Below are 21,532 nucleotides of genomic sequence, written 5' to 3' on the forward strand. Positions count from 1 at the left end.
TAGACAAATCTGTATCTGGAAACAATAGAGGGCATTTTTCTCATTTCAGAGCAATAGAGAGAGTAACTTGCTTTGTGTTTGGATTCAGTGTAAGAAGTGTTAATAAAATTTAGCTTTCTAAATATTTCTGACCTGTAAGGATTTATAAATTGTTATAGTTGGGAATAAAGCACATTTCTTAAGACTTGAACTTTGGTTATTGGATAGGCTATATTGATAGGATTCTTGTATCTATGAGCAAAAAAGTATAATATATTCTGTAGGCTAGAATACAGGAATACATTTTATGTATATATTAGTCATTAAAATGAGATTCTGCTGGTTAAATGAATAATGGAGAAACTACATTTATAATTCTCATAGTTTTTTGGTAGACCTTTTGTCAAAAAATATTCACATAATTAAAAAAAAATAAGGCACCAGATTTTTAAAAATCAGCTTTTACAATTACCAGTAACACATGTAAATACAGGTGGCAATAAGTTGGTCTCCATGAGGCTCCATGCAGGAGTAATAGCTCCAATTACTGTCATAAATGTTTGTAATTGTATCTATTGCTTCCAGGCAATAAATGCTTTTTGATATAGTAAGGCCATAAATGTACATGCTGCTGTTGTTTAAACAAAATACAATTTTCAACAAATTTATCCTTGAAACACCTGCTATAATCAAAAAGAGGTGAATGCTATCAAAATAAACTGCCTAAATTAACTAGACATGCATTTTTAGAGCAGTCTGCATGATTACTCAACTGCCACATCTCTCAGAGAATGAGGGAAAATATTCACTGATGGACTTGTACAAGCAAGTTTTCTTTAAAGGAGACTGCACAAAAAAAATTTGTTTTGGATTTTTGTATTATTTTAAAAATACAGTGTTATTTTGTGGACTTAAAGTTGTATTCGCAAGATCAACTGTTTTTTTTTACCTTTGTGGCATGTGGGTCATGGACAAATCAGGGTTTGGGGAAAGAATACTATGCTTAAAATTGTACATGAAAAATACTGCAAAGGGGTGGAGAAAACCCCAGCCATCCTTAAGAAACTGGAAAACATTTTTAGCTGTTTCTGTCAGTTTTGTTGAACATTTAGGATACTCTGTATTTCAAGATAGTTGATGATGCCTTCCTTCCTATTTACCTTAAGTGTGATAAATGTTTCACCTGGATCAGAGAAAGGTTTCATTTATGACCAGTGGAAATAGGAGAACAAGTGTTTGTGCTTCAGAGATTATGATCAGCTCCAACTAAAGAGCATCAACAGTGGTAGCAAATTTTAAGGAAATAACCAATAAAGATTGCATGTTATATATGTACTGCAGTGGGAAGTTACTGATGCCTCACGGCAAATATACCTCAAACAGACATTTGTGATTGAGAGCAATGAATTAATACATATTGATTATAATTAAAATTTCTAGACTACCTAAATATTTCATTATTGCAAAGTATGATTTAATGTTTCTTTTAAATTACCTAATAGAAAATGTGAATTGAAGCAAAAACAATTTGTCTTGTGGACTTCCCTATAAAATATACTTTTTAATTGGCTTGATTCATTTTTCCGATCAATGATATTAGAGTAGTTCTCACTATCACTGTGTTTTATTACAGATTTCTTAGTATTTGGACAAATTTTACTCTCATAGTCTTTATTCCATTATATTTGATTGTTTCCTTATGCCAACGTAACAATTTTGTGTTTTTTGGCTTTTCAAATATGCAGATGACTTTACTTATTTTTTCAGTTTTTATTTGTTTTTTGAATATGAGATCAAAGTTTTGATTAGTAGATTCTTGAAGTTGAGAGACTGTCAAAGTCATCCGTTCCAACTATCCACCATGGTTATTCAATATCCTATGGAATAACTATATCCTGATTTGGCCTAAGAGTATTCCTGCATTCTCAGAAGGAGGGGCCCCAGTCGTTCCCTGTCTGTGTTGCCAAATCCGGGCTTGTAACTCTTTATCTAAAGTCTGGAAGCCCTCATTCAGAAGATTTGTGGTCATATAAAAGGGATGTGGTTGGAGTAAGCATGAATAAGTTTGAGTAAATGTATGAAAATGCTTTAGTAACAGGTGGTAGTCAGTAAAGGTAGTCACCACATCTTAGAAATATAATTATTTAACAAAGTATTTTATTTGGAAATTATGGATCTCCATTCTCAGTTCAGTTACAAACAAGTGTAAGAACACTGTGATTGTTATGAGAGCTTTTGCTTACCCTCTATGCATACTGTCTTCTTTTTTCCTACAAGAGGAATATCTAGAAAGCAAGAACTTTCTTGAGAAAACACATATTTCCAGTAATCATGATTCCTGCACCTCCTGCAATAAATACGCATATAACACACACCACATACACTTACTCAACTTTTCTTAAGTCGTATGTTTAGTTCTTTGAATGCTTATAAAGAAAAATCATGCTTTCACACTACAAGGGTGTGCTGCAGAAGACTTTAACCTGCTGGCAATAAAAGATAAATGTCCCATTTAAAAATTCAGGGAAACCACAATCTGTAATTATTCCACAACCTGATAGGCATTTTTCATTAAGAAAGTAATTCAATCTCATGAAAAAGTTATTTAATTTAATGGACATCTCACTCTCTTTCTCTCACACACAAACACACACACAAATACATGCACAAATGTGAGCAGTAATGGAGATGAAAATTAACAAAAGAAGAGATTACAAAACTGCTTGTGGGAAGTGGCAGAAAGAGAATACAGATAACGCTCTGTTACTAGGAAATGGAGTGACCTTGTGGAGGAGGAAAACGTGTGCCACTCACATCTTTGCAAAAAGCAGCATAAATTATCAACCTGTCCCAAAAATATTTGCTAGTGACCTTAGGCATACACAACTCCTATCAAGTTGTCTTCTCTGCTTCTCCCACCTAACCTGATTCCCTGCCCTCACATTTCCAAAGAATTGTATTATTGACCCACCCATGGGTAGGATGGGTATTAAGCATGTCAGAGGAACATTAGTGTTCCATATTGAAATCTTGAGAGCGATCACTCTTGGACTGCAGCTCACTTTTGGCACTACCTCTCTACCACTGCAGCTACAATTATAATTTGAATTACTAAGTTTCTCTCCCTGTGGTTGAAACAGAGATGAACTCTTCAGATCCCTTTATAAGCAAAGACTTGCTGTCTAGCCACAAAGACTATGGTCAGGTTAGTAGACAACCTCCAGCTTTGTTTCTACAGTGGCAGAGAGCTGCTTAACCCAAGGTCATGCATATCCTTCCAGCGTAGCCCACATCTGGGCTTATGGGAGTCGTTTCTATAAAGTTTGGGGCTATTATAAATAATGCTGCTTTGAAAATTCTTGTATGTATCTTTTGGTAAACATATGTGCACATTTCTACTGGAATTTCTACAAAGAGTGGAATTGCTAGGTCATAATGTATGTATGTTCAGCTTTAGCAGACCCTGCCAAATAGTTTTCGAAAATATTTATACAAATTTATACTCCTCCCAAAAGTGTTTGAAAGTTCCATTTACTCCGCATCTTTATTAACATTCAGTATTGTTTTTTTAGTCATCATAGTAGATATGTTGTGACATTTCATTGTCATTTTAATTCGCATTTCCCTGATTACCAGTGAAATTGAGCCCCTCTCCATATGTTTATTTGGCATTTGGATATCCTCTTTTGCTACTGAGTTAATCCGCTTTTTCTTTTGATTATAGAAGTTCTTTGTATATCCTGATATATGTATTGTAAATATTTACTCATTAACTTCTCTTTTCACTCTTATTGGTATATTATGATAAACATTGGCTTAATTTTAACGTACTCAAAATAATCTTTTTTAGGGGGGAGTATTGCTAATATATATGTTTTATTTAAGAATCTTTCTTTACCCCAATGTTATGAATATATTCTCCTATGTTTTCTTTTTGAATCTTTATTGTTTTGCTTTTTGCATTGAGATTTACAATCCATCTAGTATTGATTTTTATATATGGAATGAGGTAGAACTTAAAGTTTATTTGGTTTTCATATGTATATGAAACTGACCCAGTTTATCAAAAAGATGATCCTTTCACCAGTGCACTATTTTGTCATAAAAAGCAAGAATGTATGTGTGAGTCCGTATCTGGACACTTTTATTACATTGGTCTATTTGTTGTATTTTGATGCTATTCAATATGATACTTTTAGATTTTATTTTCTGTTTATTTGTTGCTTAAATATAAAAATACAGTTCTGTGTGTGTGCGTGTGCATGTGTGTGTGTGTGTGTGTACATACACACATCTCCAGCAAATTTGCTAAATTCACGTATTCATTCTAACCATAGACCTTTGGATTCTATTGCATTTTTTGTTTGTATAATTATATTATCTGCAAATAACATCAATTTCTCTATAAGCTTTATTCCTTTTATTATTTCTTTATCTTATCTGATATACTGGTTTGGAAGTCTGTGCTGGATATAAATGGCATTAGCAAGGGGAAAAGCTTTCAGAATTTCAGTTTTACCATTAATTATGATGTTAGTTTTATCACTTTTATAACTATTCTTTGATAGATTCAGTAACCTCCCTTTTGTTCATAGTTTGCTAAGTTATTATTATGAATGGATGTTAAATTTTCCAAATGATGTGGTTCCATAGTGTAGTGGTTAGCACGTCTGCTTTATATGCAGAAGGTCATGGGTTCACGCCCCAGTGGAGCCATGGTCCATAGTCTACAGTCATCCCACCCTGAACAAGCTTGATGTCTGTCTTGGAAGCTAAGCAGAATCAGGCCTGGTTAGTACTTGAAAAGGAGATGACCTAGGATGACTAGGTGCAGTAGGCATAAATAATAATAAATAATAAAATTTTTTTAAAAAAGGAAAATTTTTCAAATGACTTTCTTTACCTATTGAGGTGATCGTATGATTTACCTCCTTTTTTCTCACTTTCCATGGTGGATTATATTGATTGATTTTTGAGTAACCTTACATTTTGTAATAAATGTAAGGTTACATTTTGAGTAACCTTACATTTAGCCTTTATATTTTATTGAACTCAATTTGTTGATATTTTATTAAGGATTTTTATATCTATGTTTGCAAAAAATATTGATCCATAATTCTTGTTTTTTAGATGTCTTTGTCAAGTTTCAGTGTAATGCTATGAGGGCCTTATAAAACAAGTTAGCATACTCCCTTTCTTTCTGTTCTCTGTTAGAGTTTATATAAAGTTATTATTTCTTTCTTAAATGTTTGGAAAAATTCACTGATTACACTATCAGGATCCAGCTATTTTTTTTGAGAAAGTTTTTAATTATATATGTTTATCTTAAAATATTTTAAATTCATTTTTTCATTACATAATCGATATATAAATACATTGTTGTAAAAATGCAAATATTACAGGTAAAACTAAAGTGTTCCTTTAACCATCACTCCCTTAAAATTTTTAATTACATTTTGCTACATTTCATTGGGGAAATGGTATGATATAGCAATTTTGGGCTCTACCATAGTTTTGCCTTTGTGAACCTGGACAGTCTACTTAAAAGTAGGTCAATTCCTCATCTTAGTATAGTTTTTAAGAAAATTATATGATGATATATGGAAAGCGCTTCTTAGCTTAGTGCCTAATATATACTAAGCATTCCTGAAAATAATACTGAAGTTGTTATCAGACTTAAAAAGATCTCAGAATGGATGTAACTATTGGAGGACTACTCTATAACCAAGGCAGGAACTAGAAAAGGTTTCTGGTAGCCAAAATAGATATCACAAAAAGTATGTACTTAAAGCTCATGCATATTATTTATAGGAGAGTCCTCATATGTAGATCCTTCTTTGGAACTTACATATACTTGTTTTAGAGATTATTCTAACAAGGTTGACTATCCAGATTGTTCATCCACAGAAGATTAGACATGGCAAACCTCCTGTAGTATATCTATGCTTTAGCAAAACAGCCAAGCTAAGAAACATTTATTCAATGTGCAAACTTGAATTTAGGAGTTGTCAGTTTCTCATGCTCCTTATTGAAACTTGGTGACAAAGTAGGTAAAAGAACGAGGCAGCTTGTGTAATGGAAAATCTGTGAGAGAAAAAGCACTGGGTTTCCTATTTATTTTGTGACTGACAGTGGAAAAATCACAGAACCTCAATTTGTTGGCTAGTCTACAAAATAGGGGTACAGGATTTCCTCCCCAGAGTGATTTCCTCCCCAGAGTGATCTCGAAAATCTTTAAAGAAAGTGAATTCATAGTTGATACAAGACCTAAGGAAAGAAATGGGGTTAGGCACCTTAAATGAAGGAAGCCCATAAAAACCCTTGTAAATATTTTTGTAGTCGCTAACAAAGATTGTAAAAACAAAACTTTGAATTAAGATTCTATTACGTATTCATAACAGAATTGAAGGAGAAGCATTAAGAATAGAGAAGAAAAATAGGATAGATGGCAGAAGTAACATTTTTGTGATATAAACAATTCAAGACACGTGAGAGCCTTGGGACCCTGCTCCTGCTCTTGGGGGCTAGAGTGAAAGGGGCCAATAGACCCAGGAATTGCTAGAGTCTGTTGTGCTCTGGTATGGACTTCTGAGCCCATGAAGAAATGTCCCAGTACACACAAAGGCATCTTTTTTCTATCAAGAGTCCTTTGGTACTCCATCTCTCCACACATAAAGAAGCTCAAACTTGGGAGAATAACACTGACAGTTTGACATTTTACAGGCTGTAAATTAGTAAAATGTATACACAGATATATGTCCCATTTGCCATCCCTAGCTCATGTTTCAGTCTCTTCCTGCAGATTCAGAGAGGAGCTTTGAGCCTTGCATTGATGACCTAGATAAAGAAACAAAATGTCTCTGTATATGCAAGGGAAATCGGCCAGGTGTTGTTCATTGAACTAAAACCCGAAGAGCTGCATAGTGTTGCCATCACCTTAACAGCTGAAACTAAATTTCATACATTTGGATTTTATGGTATGCTGTGAATCACCATCTGCAGATAAATCATCACAGTTCTCCAATTTTTGAAAAGGGAGCTATATAATTTGGGTCTAAAGAATTTGGAGTGGGGAGGGGGTTATCGTTATAATACCTTTGCAAGCTACCTCACTAGTGACGAGGATAATTATATATGAGATTTTATATGAAAGAGTTTTGGAAGTAGAAAGTCTAAAGAAATGATATTCTGTATCATTATTAGTCTTCTCATTTCCATAGAGAGGAGGAATGGTGCTTATTGGACATACTTAGAGCACTTTGGAATTGGTAACCAGTAAACTCCAGTGGCCAATGAGGTCTCACTTGATAGATAACAAAAAGAATTCTTGATTTGCCATAGATTTCCTTTTGGTAATTTATTTTATCACAAAGAAAAGCAGCATATAGTATGTGGAAAATACACTAGCTTGGGAGTACTTTCGATTTTTCAGACACAAAACTTTGGAAAGGTCATTTAACCTATCTGATTCTTGGTTTTTCTCCTATAAAATATACATATATAGTCAGTTTTTGTGTGTCACAAATAACCCCTAACTCACAGTAGTTTACAATAATAACACATTATTTTCACTCAAGACACGTGTCTGCTGATATGTAGCTCAGCTGCAGCTCTACTCCAGCTGTGTTCCATGTTTCTTATTCCCAGACCCAGACTGAAAGGACACCCTTATGTCGGCCATGCCTATTATTATGGCTGAAAGAAAGGGCAGGAGAGCTGGTGGATGCCTCTTACAGTTTCTATATTGTCCTAGCATGGACCAGGTCCACCATCATTCCACTGGTCAAAGAGAATCACATGGCCAAGGCCAGCACCAGTGTAGCAGGGAATTATATATTCCTCCCAGAGCCAGCCAGCAAATCACAGGAGATAAGGGTAGAGGTGAAAAAGAAAGGATGAAAATACCTACTTAGTGATCTAAACCTTTGTGAGTATCAGATAAGGAGGGATATATAAAAGTGTGTTGTAACCTAATGGATTCTCTACAAATGTAAGATTTGTTGTCATTGTTGAACAGTTTCTTTACTATTTCTTATTTGGAAGATCAAGTCTTCATATATCATTAAAACCCATTCATTCTTACTACAAACCTTTATAAAGTTTTTAACCATCTCAATTGTAATTTTTTAAAAGCTATGTATTTTGCCTTTTTATATACATGTTTTTAAAATATTATAAGTATAATCACATATATTTTCTATTATATAGCTTTTTAAAAACTATATTAAACCTCCTTTTATAAAATCCCTATTAAACCCCTTTCAAGAACTGCTTGGGCATCCAGAAGATTGTTGACTTTTTTTCCCCTTCCAATTAAAGTTATAAAATTCTCTTGTAAGAAATTTGGAAAATTTTAGAAGGATAAAGAAGAAATTTAAAACACCAGTATTCAAATCCTTGTCTTCATGCACACATAGAGTGACATACAAATATACACAAACACTAATTTTTACTAAATTGGCCACCTAATGGATATATTTTGGGGAATGTTTTTCCACTTTACTATATGCTGTTCGCATGCATTTTTGCCGATTGTTAAATATTTTTTGAAAACATGAATTTAACATTTTAATATGCAATATTAATAAAATATGCAATATATATAATTATGAAGCCCAATAATAAAGCAAACACAAACCCACTGCACTACCTAACTTGAGAAGCAGACCATTACAACACCCTTGAAGTTACCTATGTGTTCTGCTGCTGCCTCCCCTTCTCACCCATGGGCAAGTTGGTATGTTGTCATTAGCTTTTTTTTTTCAGGTTTTCACATTCCTATCTCCAAACAGTGTATCGTTGTGTTTAGCTCTTTATAAAAATGGTATACTGAATTATTTTTAGTGGTGAATATTGCAAAATTAGTTTTTTATTTAACTGTCCTCTGCTGTTAAATATTTAGAGAATTTCCTGCTAGTTTACTTTTACAAAGAACTTACACATTAATCTTTATGTTTATATATAATTCCTTAGAATAATTTCTAGATGTGAAGTTGCTGGGTTAAAGGGTAAGAACACTTGTAAGGCTTCTTTTAAAACTGTACATCAGAAAATGTGTCTCTCTTGAATATTTTAATAAAACAAACATTCAGATGTGCATGACATATTTATAAATCATTACTAGTTTTCCATTTTAAAAGGCAATAAGAATACTCAGATGTTTCAGTGGCTTATCAAATTAAAAAGTCCAAAACCAAATTCCTCAGTATGTCTGACTCCCTACAATCTATTCTGTTCTGTCACACCATGATACTACTATCCTGGTTCTTAAGGCTGGAAACCTTAAAGACATCTTCTCTCTTCTTCGGCTCTTCTTCAGCTTTGCACATTTTCCCTCAGTCAGTCCTCAGGTCCCGCAAGTTCTGTTTCTATATACTGTCCTTGAATCCATCCTTTCCATTTCATTCTTATAAGCACTGCTCTAATTCAAACCCTCCTAACCTATCATGTAGACCATTACACAACTTCTTAACTGGTCCCTACCTCTTTGTAGTCTCTTGCCTCTCTAATCAGCCCTTCATTCTATTACTTTCTTAAAACACAAACTTGCCTTTAAAACTGACACTAAAAATCTCTGCTATTATCCATTATTCATATGATAAAATCCATACTCCTTAATTAAAGCCCTTGGTCTAATTTAACCTCTTTCTCCAGCTTTGTTTCCTCTTGATTCATCCTTTCCACCCCACCCAACCCCAAGAAATTTGTGTTTTATATTCCTGCCAGTCTCGGCTACTTGTTCCATGTGTATTTTCCTGTTTTTTCTTGTTCTTATTACTCCCCCAGCCTAAAATACCCGTTTTCTTCCACCCTCCCTGTAGAAATGCTATTCATGCTTCAAGGTTCCACTGAAATGCCAGCTCCCCCATGGAGTGTAACATCGATGTGAGTTATCATACTTACACATAGATGAGTCAGGTGTGTTCACTTCTCTTGAAATACTTTGAATGTCAAAACATGAAAAAAGTACTTTTTACATTTGCTGGGTAGAAAAAGCATAATACAAACTATTTTAAACATATCAGTTACAATAAATAAAAATCTGTATAAAGATATATGTATACATATGTGTGATATATATGTAATACGTACACACACACACACACACACACACACACATATATATATATGGGCAGAGGCAGAGACTAATAGGAATACTTGAACTTAGTGTTTATTAAGCTTCTGAAATTCTTTTTGGAATGAGGCAGGATGAGTACATTTTTAATTATAGAATGATTTGTAAAAATTAATTATAAAATGATACTTGTCAGGTTCATTTCCTTTCATGAAGATACTTGCTTGGGTTTAAACGGGTGTCCATTTTGAGGCTTAACCATATTTAACCCAGTTTCAGGAAGCCAGCCAGTTACTTATCTCCTCTGTTTCAGAGTTGATGGCTGAGTCGGAGGGACCTGTTTCCTGGCCAGATTTGTCTAGTCAAAGTCACAGGTGGTCAACAGTCTGAGCAACTCTAAAATGAAAACATTGCATTAGATAACTGTTAAATGGATGAATAGATGATCTTTAAGGTCTTTTCCAGCTCTCATATTCTGAGACACCTTTTGTTCGTGAGATAGAAAAGTGCTTGAGGACAAAAGAAAGTACCAACATGTTCTCTACTCTAGCACCTTCACTGGTGCCAAGTAGCCAATTGTTCCTTTTATTAACTCCATACTGCCAAAATGAATTGTGTAGGAATTAGTACATTTGTCTTCTGATCCAGGTTACCACTACCAGTGTTCCCTTTTCTGTCACTGGGCGTCTGTTTACTTATCTGTAAAATGATAAAAGTGAGACCAAATGCTTTGAGAGATTCTTTGCAGCTTTACTATAATTTTATAATTGGTACGTGTGAAGTACTCAAGGATTTTTTTTTTGCTTTATGGTCAGTCACTAGCCCATGTTTCAAAGTTAAAACTTTTTAGTAGAAGGGGACTATTCACAAGATACTATTCTCTTCATAAAATACTATAGATAGCAAAGTGGAGCGACAGTGTATGCAAATGGATATGTGTGATTGAGGAATATCCTGATTCTACCACTTACTTCACCTTACCAGAATATTTTTTCCCTTAGATGGATATTTCTCAAGTGTTAAAATTGGTACCTTTAGGAATGTAAACCAACATATTGTGAAGATGTCGTGTAGAAAATTAAAATGTTGAGTAGATTTCAAATATGCACACTAATTCAGGTCAGTCTAGTAGGAGTACAATATTTAAAATATATGAACTCTAATAATCATTATAGACTTCCTTTCGTATAAAAGAGACTCCAAAATCTTACTGAAGAAGAGGGTTAATTTCCAAGGGACGAACTAATATTTGATATATGAGACTTGATTCCGTAGTTGCTTTTGGCAAACATAATTGTTATTGCTTAAACAAGTATTTCTTTTCTAGTAATTAGATTTTTTTTTTCATTTTGTTGAGTAGTCATAAATATTAACCACCAGCAGTGCAGGAATAATTTATATTCAAATTGTCAGACATCATTCTGTGAACACATAAAATAATTTACATTTATTTAGAACCTTTTATCCTAAAGTGCTCTACACATATTTCTTTATAATCTGATTGCAAGCTATAAATAGGACTCTCCCACCTGAAATAGGGCAGCAACAAAAGTAATTAAAGTAAAGGATACAACTTTAAAAAAGGAGTGGAAAGAAGGAAATGTAGTAATTTTTACTTGTTCTATATGCTCTTATGTCTATAGGATTGGAGAATCCATGTTGACCAAATGCATCAGCATAAAAGTGGTATTGAGTCTGCTCTAAAGGAGACCAAGGTATTTGAATTACTTCAGATGAATCAATGTACATTTACTCATCTGTGGAAAACCTATTAAGGGGGAATGTGAAAAAAAAAAAGACCCAGTCCTTGCCTTTGAGGAGCTTACTGAGCGAATGTATCATATTACATTTCAACAGTCCTAATACTTAAATCAACTTAAGAAAGGTAACTTTATATAAAAATGCTATAATACACATTATATGACATATATTAGATACGGAATATATTTATATATGTATATCAGAGAGAAACATTTCATCAGTCTTTCCTCTCTGAATCCTAAGGGATAACAGAGTACCAGGCCAACCATGCCCAGAATCTACAGCTTCTAGGCTTTCTCCCCTGCCAAAAAGGACTTTTGGAGGATACCACAGAGAAGCATAATTCTATTGAGAAGTTATAGGTCCCAAGCCAGAGCTATAAGTTTAATGATCCACTTCCAACTGGAACATTCAGCCATCTTTGAATTGTGCTACAAGGAAGTCACGTTATTCCCTTATTTCTTCAATTATGAACTTCATTTAAGCAAATTCCACTCACATCCACTTTAGATATGCATAAAAACAAATAAATTGACTAATGCTACCAGGTGCTTTTTTATTTTAACATTTTCCAAAGAGTGACTAAAATATTTCTCATTGCATACTTCTATTGCTATTGAAAATTTCATACTATCTTCTTTTTTACAAGTGGTGGAAAATTTGCGGGATGGATTGAGGGAGATTTAACCCATTTTAAACTATTTTTTAAAAATATTTGTGAATTCTTTTATGGAATTTCTAGGGATTTTTGGACAAACTCCATAATGAAATTACTAGGACTCTGGAAAAGATTGGCAGCCGAGAAAAGTACATCAACAATCAGCTTGAGCACTTGGTTCAGGAATATCGTGCAGCTCAAGCTCAGCTGAGTGAGGTAACTTAAGAATGCTATCCAGAGATTTATTCTAATTTATGACCTAATCTGTAAATTTGACATAGCACTTTTCATTGGAGAATTGTGAAATGTGTTTCATAAACAGCAGTACAGTCAGTCCTCACTTAATGTTGTTGATAGCCTGGAAACTACAATTTTAAGGAGAACGACATATAATGAAATCAGTTTTACCATATTGGCTAATTGATATACAGTAATATGCCGTAGGGACTTAGCTCTTGTTTACTTTAGTTAGACTGTGGAAAAATTAGTCAAATTCATAATTTCCAAAAACCTGTCGATGTACAGCGTTAAGTGAGGACTTACTGTACATCGATTCTTTGCCCACTTTAAGAAGCCAAGTGAGGCAATAGAACTTGTTATTTCCATTTCATATGGGATAGAAATAATATCCCAGAAGTCTTTAAATTCATTTCTTTATTTGATTTAAATAAATAAGGGCATATAATTTTGGGGAACATGTCTTAGGACAGAAACAGAATGTCAGGACACCTAGTTTTGTTTCTAAGTCTGCTGTTAATTTACCGTATGAGTAGGAGAGAGAAGAATTTACTTGTGTCAGAAGGAAAAGACATCCCTGCCATAATGGCTTACAACCCTATAATAAAGAATATGAAAGCAAGACACCTTGAAAGACAAGCAGTTTAATTAATTAAACGAGCAAACTTTTTAATCTTTTTAAAATTTTAGAACCTCAACCAAAAAGTAAAATCTTCAGCCTTTGAAAGGAGCAGTTCTTTGTCGCAGCAATGGGGATATGAATGCTTTCCTCTGGGATTTATGCTCCCTTTCCTAATGCTGAAGACCAGTAAGCATACTAGGAAATGGCAATCGAAGACATATTTTTCTTTCAGTAGACAAGGTTAGAAGAAAAAAATGGAAGTAAACTTGAGATACCTCTATATTTTTAGTTCTCAAAGACCAAACAGAAAGTAATCTTCACTTTTTTATTGTTATCTGTTTATTTCCTCATGTACACATCTACTTATGAATATTTTTACTTTTACAATGCTGTAAAAGCTTCTACTTAAAGCCACCAAAGTCTCAAACTTTGACATTAAATATCAAAATAACAAACTGATTGTTAGATTAGTTCTCAAGAGTATATTCCATACTGTCATACTGTTTGTTAATCCTTATTAATTGCTGATCCTGATCCTCTATTATGATTGATTTTTTAGAACTGGTTTTCTCTGCATAGCATGCAAATTAGATCAGCTAAGAGCCACTCTCCTAAACTGTTTAAGAATGGCTGAGGACAGTTTTTATTGTGCACCATGCCCATGCGAGTTACAGTTACTATATGAAGGTTAAGGTAGTTCATCATTTTATAGTGCTTCATTCAGTTAAATACATGGTGCCTATTAGGAACATAAAATAGCCACAGTTAAATGTCACTTTCACAAATGTGTTTACAGATGAGGGGAGCGGTTGTCATAAAGTGATATGCAGAAATTGCAAACACAAAGAGGTCACATTTAAGTAATCTGCTTCTGTGCTGAATTTGTCATTAAACAAAATGTTTTCTCCCTCAGGCAAGGGAGCGATACCAGCAAGGAAATGGTGGAGTGACTGAAAGGACAAGACTGCTGTCTGAGGTACACACCGTGTGCTCTTGTCAGCTTCTCACCTGTCAGCTGGGCCCAGCTGTTCAGAGCCTTGATACTTTCTTTAGTGTGGCTACAACCATGGGTTGTTTCAATAATTGTTTCCTGTGGCTTTGAATCCTTTTCTTTAGGAGAAAATTCCTAATTTTCTTATCAATGAATCAATTATGTATGTTTATACTACTAGTTTCCATAAAATGCCTGAAGTTGTTCTGTTAAATTCAACATAAAACCTGCTGATAATATTCGCAAATTCATAACTTCCTTAATTTTTTTAAACATAATAATTATAATTGATATTTAGAAGAGTAGATAAAACACTGGCTTAAATATCTATAACAAATTTTAATGTTAGTCTACAAGATATAATATTTGTTTTTGATCGTTGTTAATAATTGTAAGTGATCCTGGGTATTTGTCTATAAATCGTGAGTAGCTTGTAACCCTTTCTTTCTGAGAACTTCTGGAATATTTACCTATATCGTTGTATTTATTTTCATCATCTTGGAGAAGTAAGACCTAATATATAATCCTATTTTTCACTAAAGAGCTGATAGGGAAAAAAATACCTTATGTGAGATCAGTTGCCAATGTGAGTCTAAAATCCATGAATATCTTTGATTACAATCTGGTATAATTATCACAAATGTTTTTATATAATAGAATTAAGCATCTTTTATAAATATTATTTAAAGTGTTAATAGTTATGTTAAAATACTAAAAATATAACTTTAGAAATACTTAGACTCTAATCTTGTGGTGCTTCTAGGCAAATAAAACATTATATAGAAGTAAAGTACTCATTTAGGTTGGGTAAATTAACACTTTAAAGGAGTCCAGGGAACCATTTAGTTCTTTTGGAATAGGTAGTTATCCTCAGTTGTAACATTTCAGGTGCTCGAAAAAAATTAATTTGCTTTACTTGGATGAGCACTTTATTCCCAAGGAAGTTTTTACTCACCAGTATGATAAAAAATAAAACCTATTAAGCTATAATAATTATGGCTTAGTTTTAGATCATATCAAAAATTTTCAATTTTTTAAAGATAGTATTTCTCATTCAAATTAATGCTAGCTTGGAATTTTGCTAATAATATTTGTATAATTTTGAGTATTCAGATGTATAATTTTGATTTTGATGTGGAGTGCAGATAAGAGGGAATATGACAGCATATTATGCCTCTTGGAGTTAATGGTTTGGATAGAGTAATTAGAATATTCTTATATAGCCATATGGTATAAACATTATTTTTAGTGTCCTGCAGTGGCATATTCTCTCATAAAACTAAATATTAAGAAAGATACCTAGTATATCTTTGGAAATCCAAAATCTTTTTAGGATTTTTATACTATTTTAATTAATAACTCATTATTACAGGCTGGCATGGTAGATGCTGTAATATAACTGCAAGAGGTTTGAGTGCCTAACATATAAAACGACAATTTAGATGTTTTTATTCTATCCTGTTACCACCTGAGAAACTTAAAGAGAAAGAAATTTGGTGAAGTTTTAACCCAAGGAGCACAATTAGAAGATAAAAAGCTTTGTATATCTGTGTACTTTATCTTATTATTCAGATTATGTCCAGAATACTCCTAATATCTTTATATCCCTTTATGTATATATTATATCTAAATTAATTTTCTTAATACGTCATTCAGAAATTTTTAATGTTAATTAAAATTCAGTGCTCATGGAAACTTTTTTTTTTTCCCCCAATAAAAGGTTACAGAAGAACTAGAAAAGGTAAAGCAAGAAATGGAAGAAAAAGGAAGCAGTATGACCGATGGTGGTAAGCTCACACTCATTTTAAGGAGAAAATGAGCAAGAGAATATTATCTCTTCAAGAAATCTATTTAACAAAATGATATTAATAAATAGGCTGCTTTTTAAAATAAATTTGAGGAGAGATACATGGCACCAAAATTATGTCTGATAATCAGTATACTGTTTTCCTTATAAATTAGCTGGGAAGAGCCTTTTTTTTTTTTTACCTCAATTTAGGATTTTTTTATATTCATATTGTATTAATTCAGAGATAGAGTGGGATATATTTAAATATGCACTTTGTTGTGCCAATTTTAAAAATTATTTTGTTCTGTTTTTATCAAATGAGCTTCATTATTCCATTTTATGTACAAAAGAGCACTAAGTGTATGCCCAAATTACGCAAAGGCAATGATCTGATGACCTCTGTTTTTTTTTCTCTCTTCCCCGGTAGACCTGACTGGGCAGAGGTCAAATAGGGAAGAATTAATAATCCTCTAGTAATCATCCTCCATCATGAGCTAGTTACTTTGACATGGCCCTGTGATGATTGCCTAAGGCCCTTCTGTGCTCTAGAAAGATTTTTCTAATGGTATATACTGAGTGATCTTTCACAATAAGGTGTGTAATAGCTTTGCAGTATGTTTGAATGAGCCCATTATATCTCAAAGATAATATTTTTCTTTTTTCTCATTGTATCCCCTTTTCCCTCAGACAAATGTGCCAGCCCCTAATACGCACGTGCGCGTGCGCGCGCGCGCACACACACGCGCACACACACACACACACACACACACACAGAGAGAGAGAGAGAGAGAAGGCATCCTTAAACACTCCCTTAGCAGCTCTCCCCAAGAAAAGGCAAGAATTTCAGCCTCAGTTCTTCAAATGCAGTATTATTGCCCATCCTAAAAATCTCAGGTGTATAAAATGCCACAGCAAAATATGTAAATGTCAGTAAGTTGTTGGTTGTGTTTTTAACCCTATTTTTGGCATAAAGCAAAGTGAAAGAAACTGTTATACAATTTTTTAACACAATGATACTCCAAATAAATATTTTTATTCCATGTTATTTTTATACCACAGCTCCTTTGGTGAAGATTAAACAGAGCTTAACAAAGCTGAAGCAAGAAACAGTTCAAATGGACATTAGAATCGGTGTTGTGGAACACACATTACTCCAATCAAAACTGAAAGAGAAGTCCAACATGACTAGGGACATGCATGCAACAATCATTCCAGAATCTGCAATGGGTTCTTATTAAAACATACAGTTTTTTTGTGCTTCTGATTAGTTGTTTTTTTTATATCAAATTATATTTCATGTTGCATAGATTTCAAAAAAATTATACCTCTTAAAGCATGTCCAAAGGTATTTTTATATACACACACATATTGTATCATGGTGATTATAGATAATTAAAACCTTTAAACCGAACATATATTTAATAAAGTAATTTAAAAATTATCATTTTCAAAGAAGCTTTCAGTAATTGTTACATATGTTGAAGCCCCACCCGGTAGATCATTTTTCTTCTTATTCCTTGCATAAGGCAATGTATATGACCCATGCTTTCTGCAGGTGCTGCTGCCACCGTCACCACATTGACCTTTGCCACAAGCCTGGTCCCTTCAGTTTGGTCCACCTCTGCAGTCTTTGTGAGTGCTTCTGCACCCAAAGGTAGCTAATGGCCGCTGGGGATTCTTTTCAGAAATCCAAACTAACATTACATTAGCTTTACGGTTACCTAAAATTACATTTAAAAAAAAAAAAAAAAAACATAAGAAAAAACTTCAAATCCTATTACCATTTGAAGTTTATTATTTATCATGAGTATTTCATGACTTAAATGATTTTATATTTTCTTTTAAGGCCACCTAATAAATAAGTAAATATTTCAGTCACATTGACTCTGCTCCTGTAGTGACAAAAAGGTATCCACATATCTCAGTTCTACTTTTTTCTGTGATGTTGGCTATACTAAGGTATCATTTTGTAGCTGAAGGAGAAATAGCAAGTCACACGTACATCAGCCTCCTGGTACTAGTGATTGTTACTGACACATCTCACTGAGCAACTTAATAAACTGGGATATTTCTAAATTGGAGGAATAAGCAATATTAGAGTGACCAAATTTAGAACTAGGGGAAACTTGCACAATCCAGAAGATAGCCCACATTTATTTTTTTAAGATGCTCCGGGGTAAATTTTGATAAGAATACTATATGTATAGAACAACAAAAAATAATAAAATTCTGTTCTCGTTTTTATCCTAATATTTTTTACCTCAATTATTTTTCCTAGCCTTTACTTTCTAGACATATACTCTTAATACACACACACGCACACACACACCTCTTGTTCTTTCCTTCAAACTCCCAAGTTTAAATCAAAGAAAATCTGTATATAAACTACTATTATTCAAAAGGGTAATGAGCAACACAATAGCAAATAAACTGGTTTATTTAATTTATAAAGAAGAGGGGGAAATCTACCATGTGATATTAGGCACTTTGCAAAAGTCCAAAATTTTTCCCTTTATGGTCATGCCGAGGGGCCTAGTAGAGTGAAACCTAACTTTGATCCACCAAGCCAACATTGATTCCCCTGGAATTTATTTGCGTAGGTATTATCATGGCTGAGCAGTTTTTTGATGAATTCAATCAATGCAGAGTACCCTTCTAGATAAATCAGAGCTCTCCATAAAATGTATTTTTACTCAGAAGCAAAGTGCACTCTTCATTTCATGCAAACACACAATAATTCTAGAACTCTTCCAATGAGTAATGTGAGCAGCCCATTTTTACTTCTCTGAAATAATCCAGTTTACTCAGATTGGTTTGGGTGCCCCTGCTCTCTGTTCCCACAGAACACAGTGAATACCTCTAATGCAAAGATATTGTACTGCATTGTAATTATTTTTTATTCTACCCTCTGTACTAGATCGATCTGCTTGAGGATAGAGAGAAATTCTTTTTCATTTCCATATTTATAGCCAAGTACCTAGCACATAGAGTGTGAGTTAGTAAGTGAATGGATGGATGAATGGCATTATGCAGCTCCAGAATATCTCACGGCACTTACTCTATAGCATGGCAACTTTAATGACTGGGTTTTGACACAGTTTCAAGACAGTAATTATAAATGATGGGTTTTTCCCCGGTGGTATTCGATTGGAATTGGAAATATCAGTATGAACTAATGGTTTTTTTCACATATAGAAGTTAATAGAAATATAGAAATAACTATAAAAATACATGTATGCATATATACATTATTTACTAATCTTGCTATCTGAGAGTGCCTAGAAGCCCAGTAACGAAGAACACCTAGCACTCAGATCTTGGTTTCGAAATTTCCTACTTTAAAATAAAAAAGCCATGTTAGAAAAATTACTGATTCCTGGACTGGGGCAAAGAAAGTACAAGATGAGCCTGAACTATCTTGCTCGACGAGAAAGTAAAGAAGAGCTCAAAGAATGGTGAGAAATATCTGAAGGACATAGATTGTGGGGTATCCCACCAGCCAATGTGGGACAATTGAACATCAAAATAATTGTAGCAGTAAGTTATAACGCATAAAATAAAACAAGAAAACATGAGTCCATACAGATAGAACTAAGTGAATAATCAATGGGAGAAGAGAAAGGTTTTCCTTACAATAGAACAGTAACTAATATAAAAGGAATACTATATTTAGAAATCACCATCTGGTAACTACCATAATAGTCATTGTTTTGGGCAAGACTCATCAATGGATGCTAAAACTAGTAGGTGAAAGTTAAATGAAAAACAATATTTACGTTGTTTCAAAGTAAACTGTAACTTTAGTGAAACCTGGCAGACACCACTTTAATCAAAATTTAACTGTCACTATGTGAGACAAATAGACATCATATGTCTCCTGAAAAGGACACACACTTGTGTGGTTACCACTGAAAGTGCATAACTTCATCATGGGGAAACAGACAAATCTAGTGGAAGGACATTATAGAAAGTGACCTCTATTCTTCAAAAATGATAAGGTCATCAAAAAAGAAAGACTGAGAACCTCGCTCAAATTAAAGAAGACTAAAGAGACGTTATTATAGATGCAACAAGTATTCCTAATTGGCCAGGAAACATTTTTTTGTTATAAAAGACATTATTGAGACAACAGGTGAAATTTGAATAAGGTCTGTAGATTGGATAATAATAGTAAATCAATGTTAATCAGTGTGGTTATGTAAGAGAATATCCTTGCTTTTAGAAATACACAAATATTTGGAGGTAAAGTAGCATCAGGTCAGCAATTTACTCAAATGGTTCAGTGAACGTGTGTGTGTATGTGTGTGTGTGTGTGTGTGTGTGTGTGTATTCACACGTATATAGAGCAAAGGAGAATGATAAAATGTGAATTGTTAACATTTTGATCTGGAATAAAGATATCTAGAAATCCATTGTACTATTTTACAATTTTTCTATAAATCAAATTATTTCAAAATGTAAGCTTAAAAAATGATTCTTAGAAATTATATACTCTATATAGAAATTAGCCTCCTTCTAAATCAAATAATCAACTTGTTGAAATAATATGATCTCCCCAATAAAATTATATGGCTCATTAAATACATCTTAAACTTATAATTTTATAATCATTGATTCCTTGACCAAGTGAGAACAATTTTTGACAGATTAAGGAGGTTTTTTTCTACTGTCCTCTAATTTATCTACAACATTTTCCATAAATTTTACACAAAAGTAAAGTTTCTGTAACCAGCAAATTTGAGACATGTTAAACAAGTTTCATTTTCTTCAGATCTTCTCATTTACATTGTGAATCTGCAAGCAGTGAATGTAATTCTGTTATTTTTTTACAAGTATATAATCACAGATCCTTTTCACCCCAAAACATACTTTGAGAATGCAGATTTAGGTAAATAAGCCTATGAAAATCAGTATTCAAATCTGAGATTTTCCAACTTTTTATTAGAACCAGCGGACCTGTGTAGGAAGATGAGACGTGCCACTCTGATTCATAACTTTCCTGCCTGGATGGTTAACAAGCATGCAATGCTCCTTGACTATCAGTAGACTTTAAAGATTCAGGAAACTATTTTTTTATGGAAAACCTAGGTTTGCATGGCAAAGTGCTTTTCTTTTAAAATTCTTCTGTCCCAGCCCAAAAAGTTGTTTATTTTTTTCTTTAAAGCAGTCTTTATTATAACAATGCAATTATATGTAGTTAAAGTGTACTGCCCTATTTTGGGATAAAATTACCATTGTCATAATTGTACAATTTTAAAAACAATTTGTCTAACAACTTAAGTCACAAATGCTATAATTTTATATTTAAAAAGGAGATTGCATTTTAAAGGGTGAAAACAATCTTGGATTCATTAGTTTGTATTTTTTTTTGACACTCCTTTTTTTAAATACAGGAGAGGAGAGCAAAACCATGCTCGTCT

At 33.3% G+C, this 21,532-nt stretch overlaps 1 protein-coding gene and 1 non-coding gene across 2 annotated transcripts in view; both read left to right on the forward strand.

Annotated features, from left to right (window-relative positions):
* The window catches only part of IFT57 (intraflagellar transport 57), a 50,384-nt gene extending 32,022 nt beyond the window's left edge, over positions 1-18,362 (forward strand). Inside the window, exons 7-11 of the mRNA XM_016162464.2 lie at positions 11,698-11,769; positions 12,558-12,689; positions 14,246-14,308; positions 16,044-16,110; positions 17,172-18,362. Of these exons, the coding sequence (XP_016017950.1) occupies positions 11,698-11,769; positions 12,558-12,689; positions 14,246-14,308; positions 16,044-16,110; positions 17,172-17,350 (513 nt within the window). The 3' untranslated portion in view covers positions 17,351-18,362. The remainder of the gene's footprint in view (positions 1-11,697; positions 11,770-12,557; positions 12,690-14,245; positions 14,309-16,043; positions 16,111-17,171) is intronic.
* Positions 4,623-4,695, forward strand: TRNAI-UAU. Its single transcript has one exon. It is a non-coding gene; the product is annotated as a tRNA-Ile (tRNA).
* Positions 18,363-21,532: the final 3,170 nt, after the last annotated feature.

This window comes from Rousettus aegyptiacus, unplaced genomic scaffold (genome assembly GCF_014176215.1).
Source record: "Rousettus aegyptiacus isolate mRouAeg1 unplaced genomic scaffold, mRouAeg1.p scaffold_m13_p_4, whole genome shotgun sequence".
NCBI lineage: Eukaryota > Metazoa > Chordata > Mammalia > Chiroptera > Pteropodidae > Rousettus > Rousettus aegyptiacus.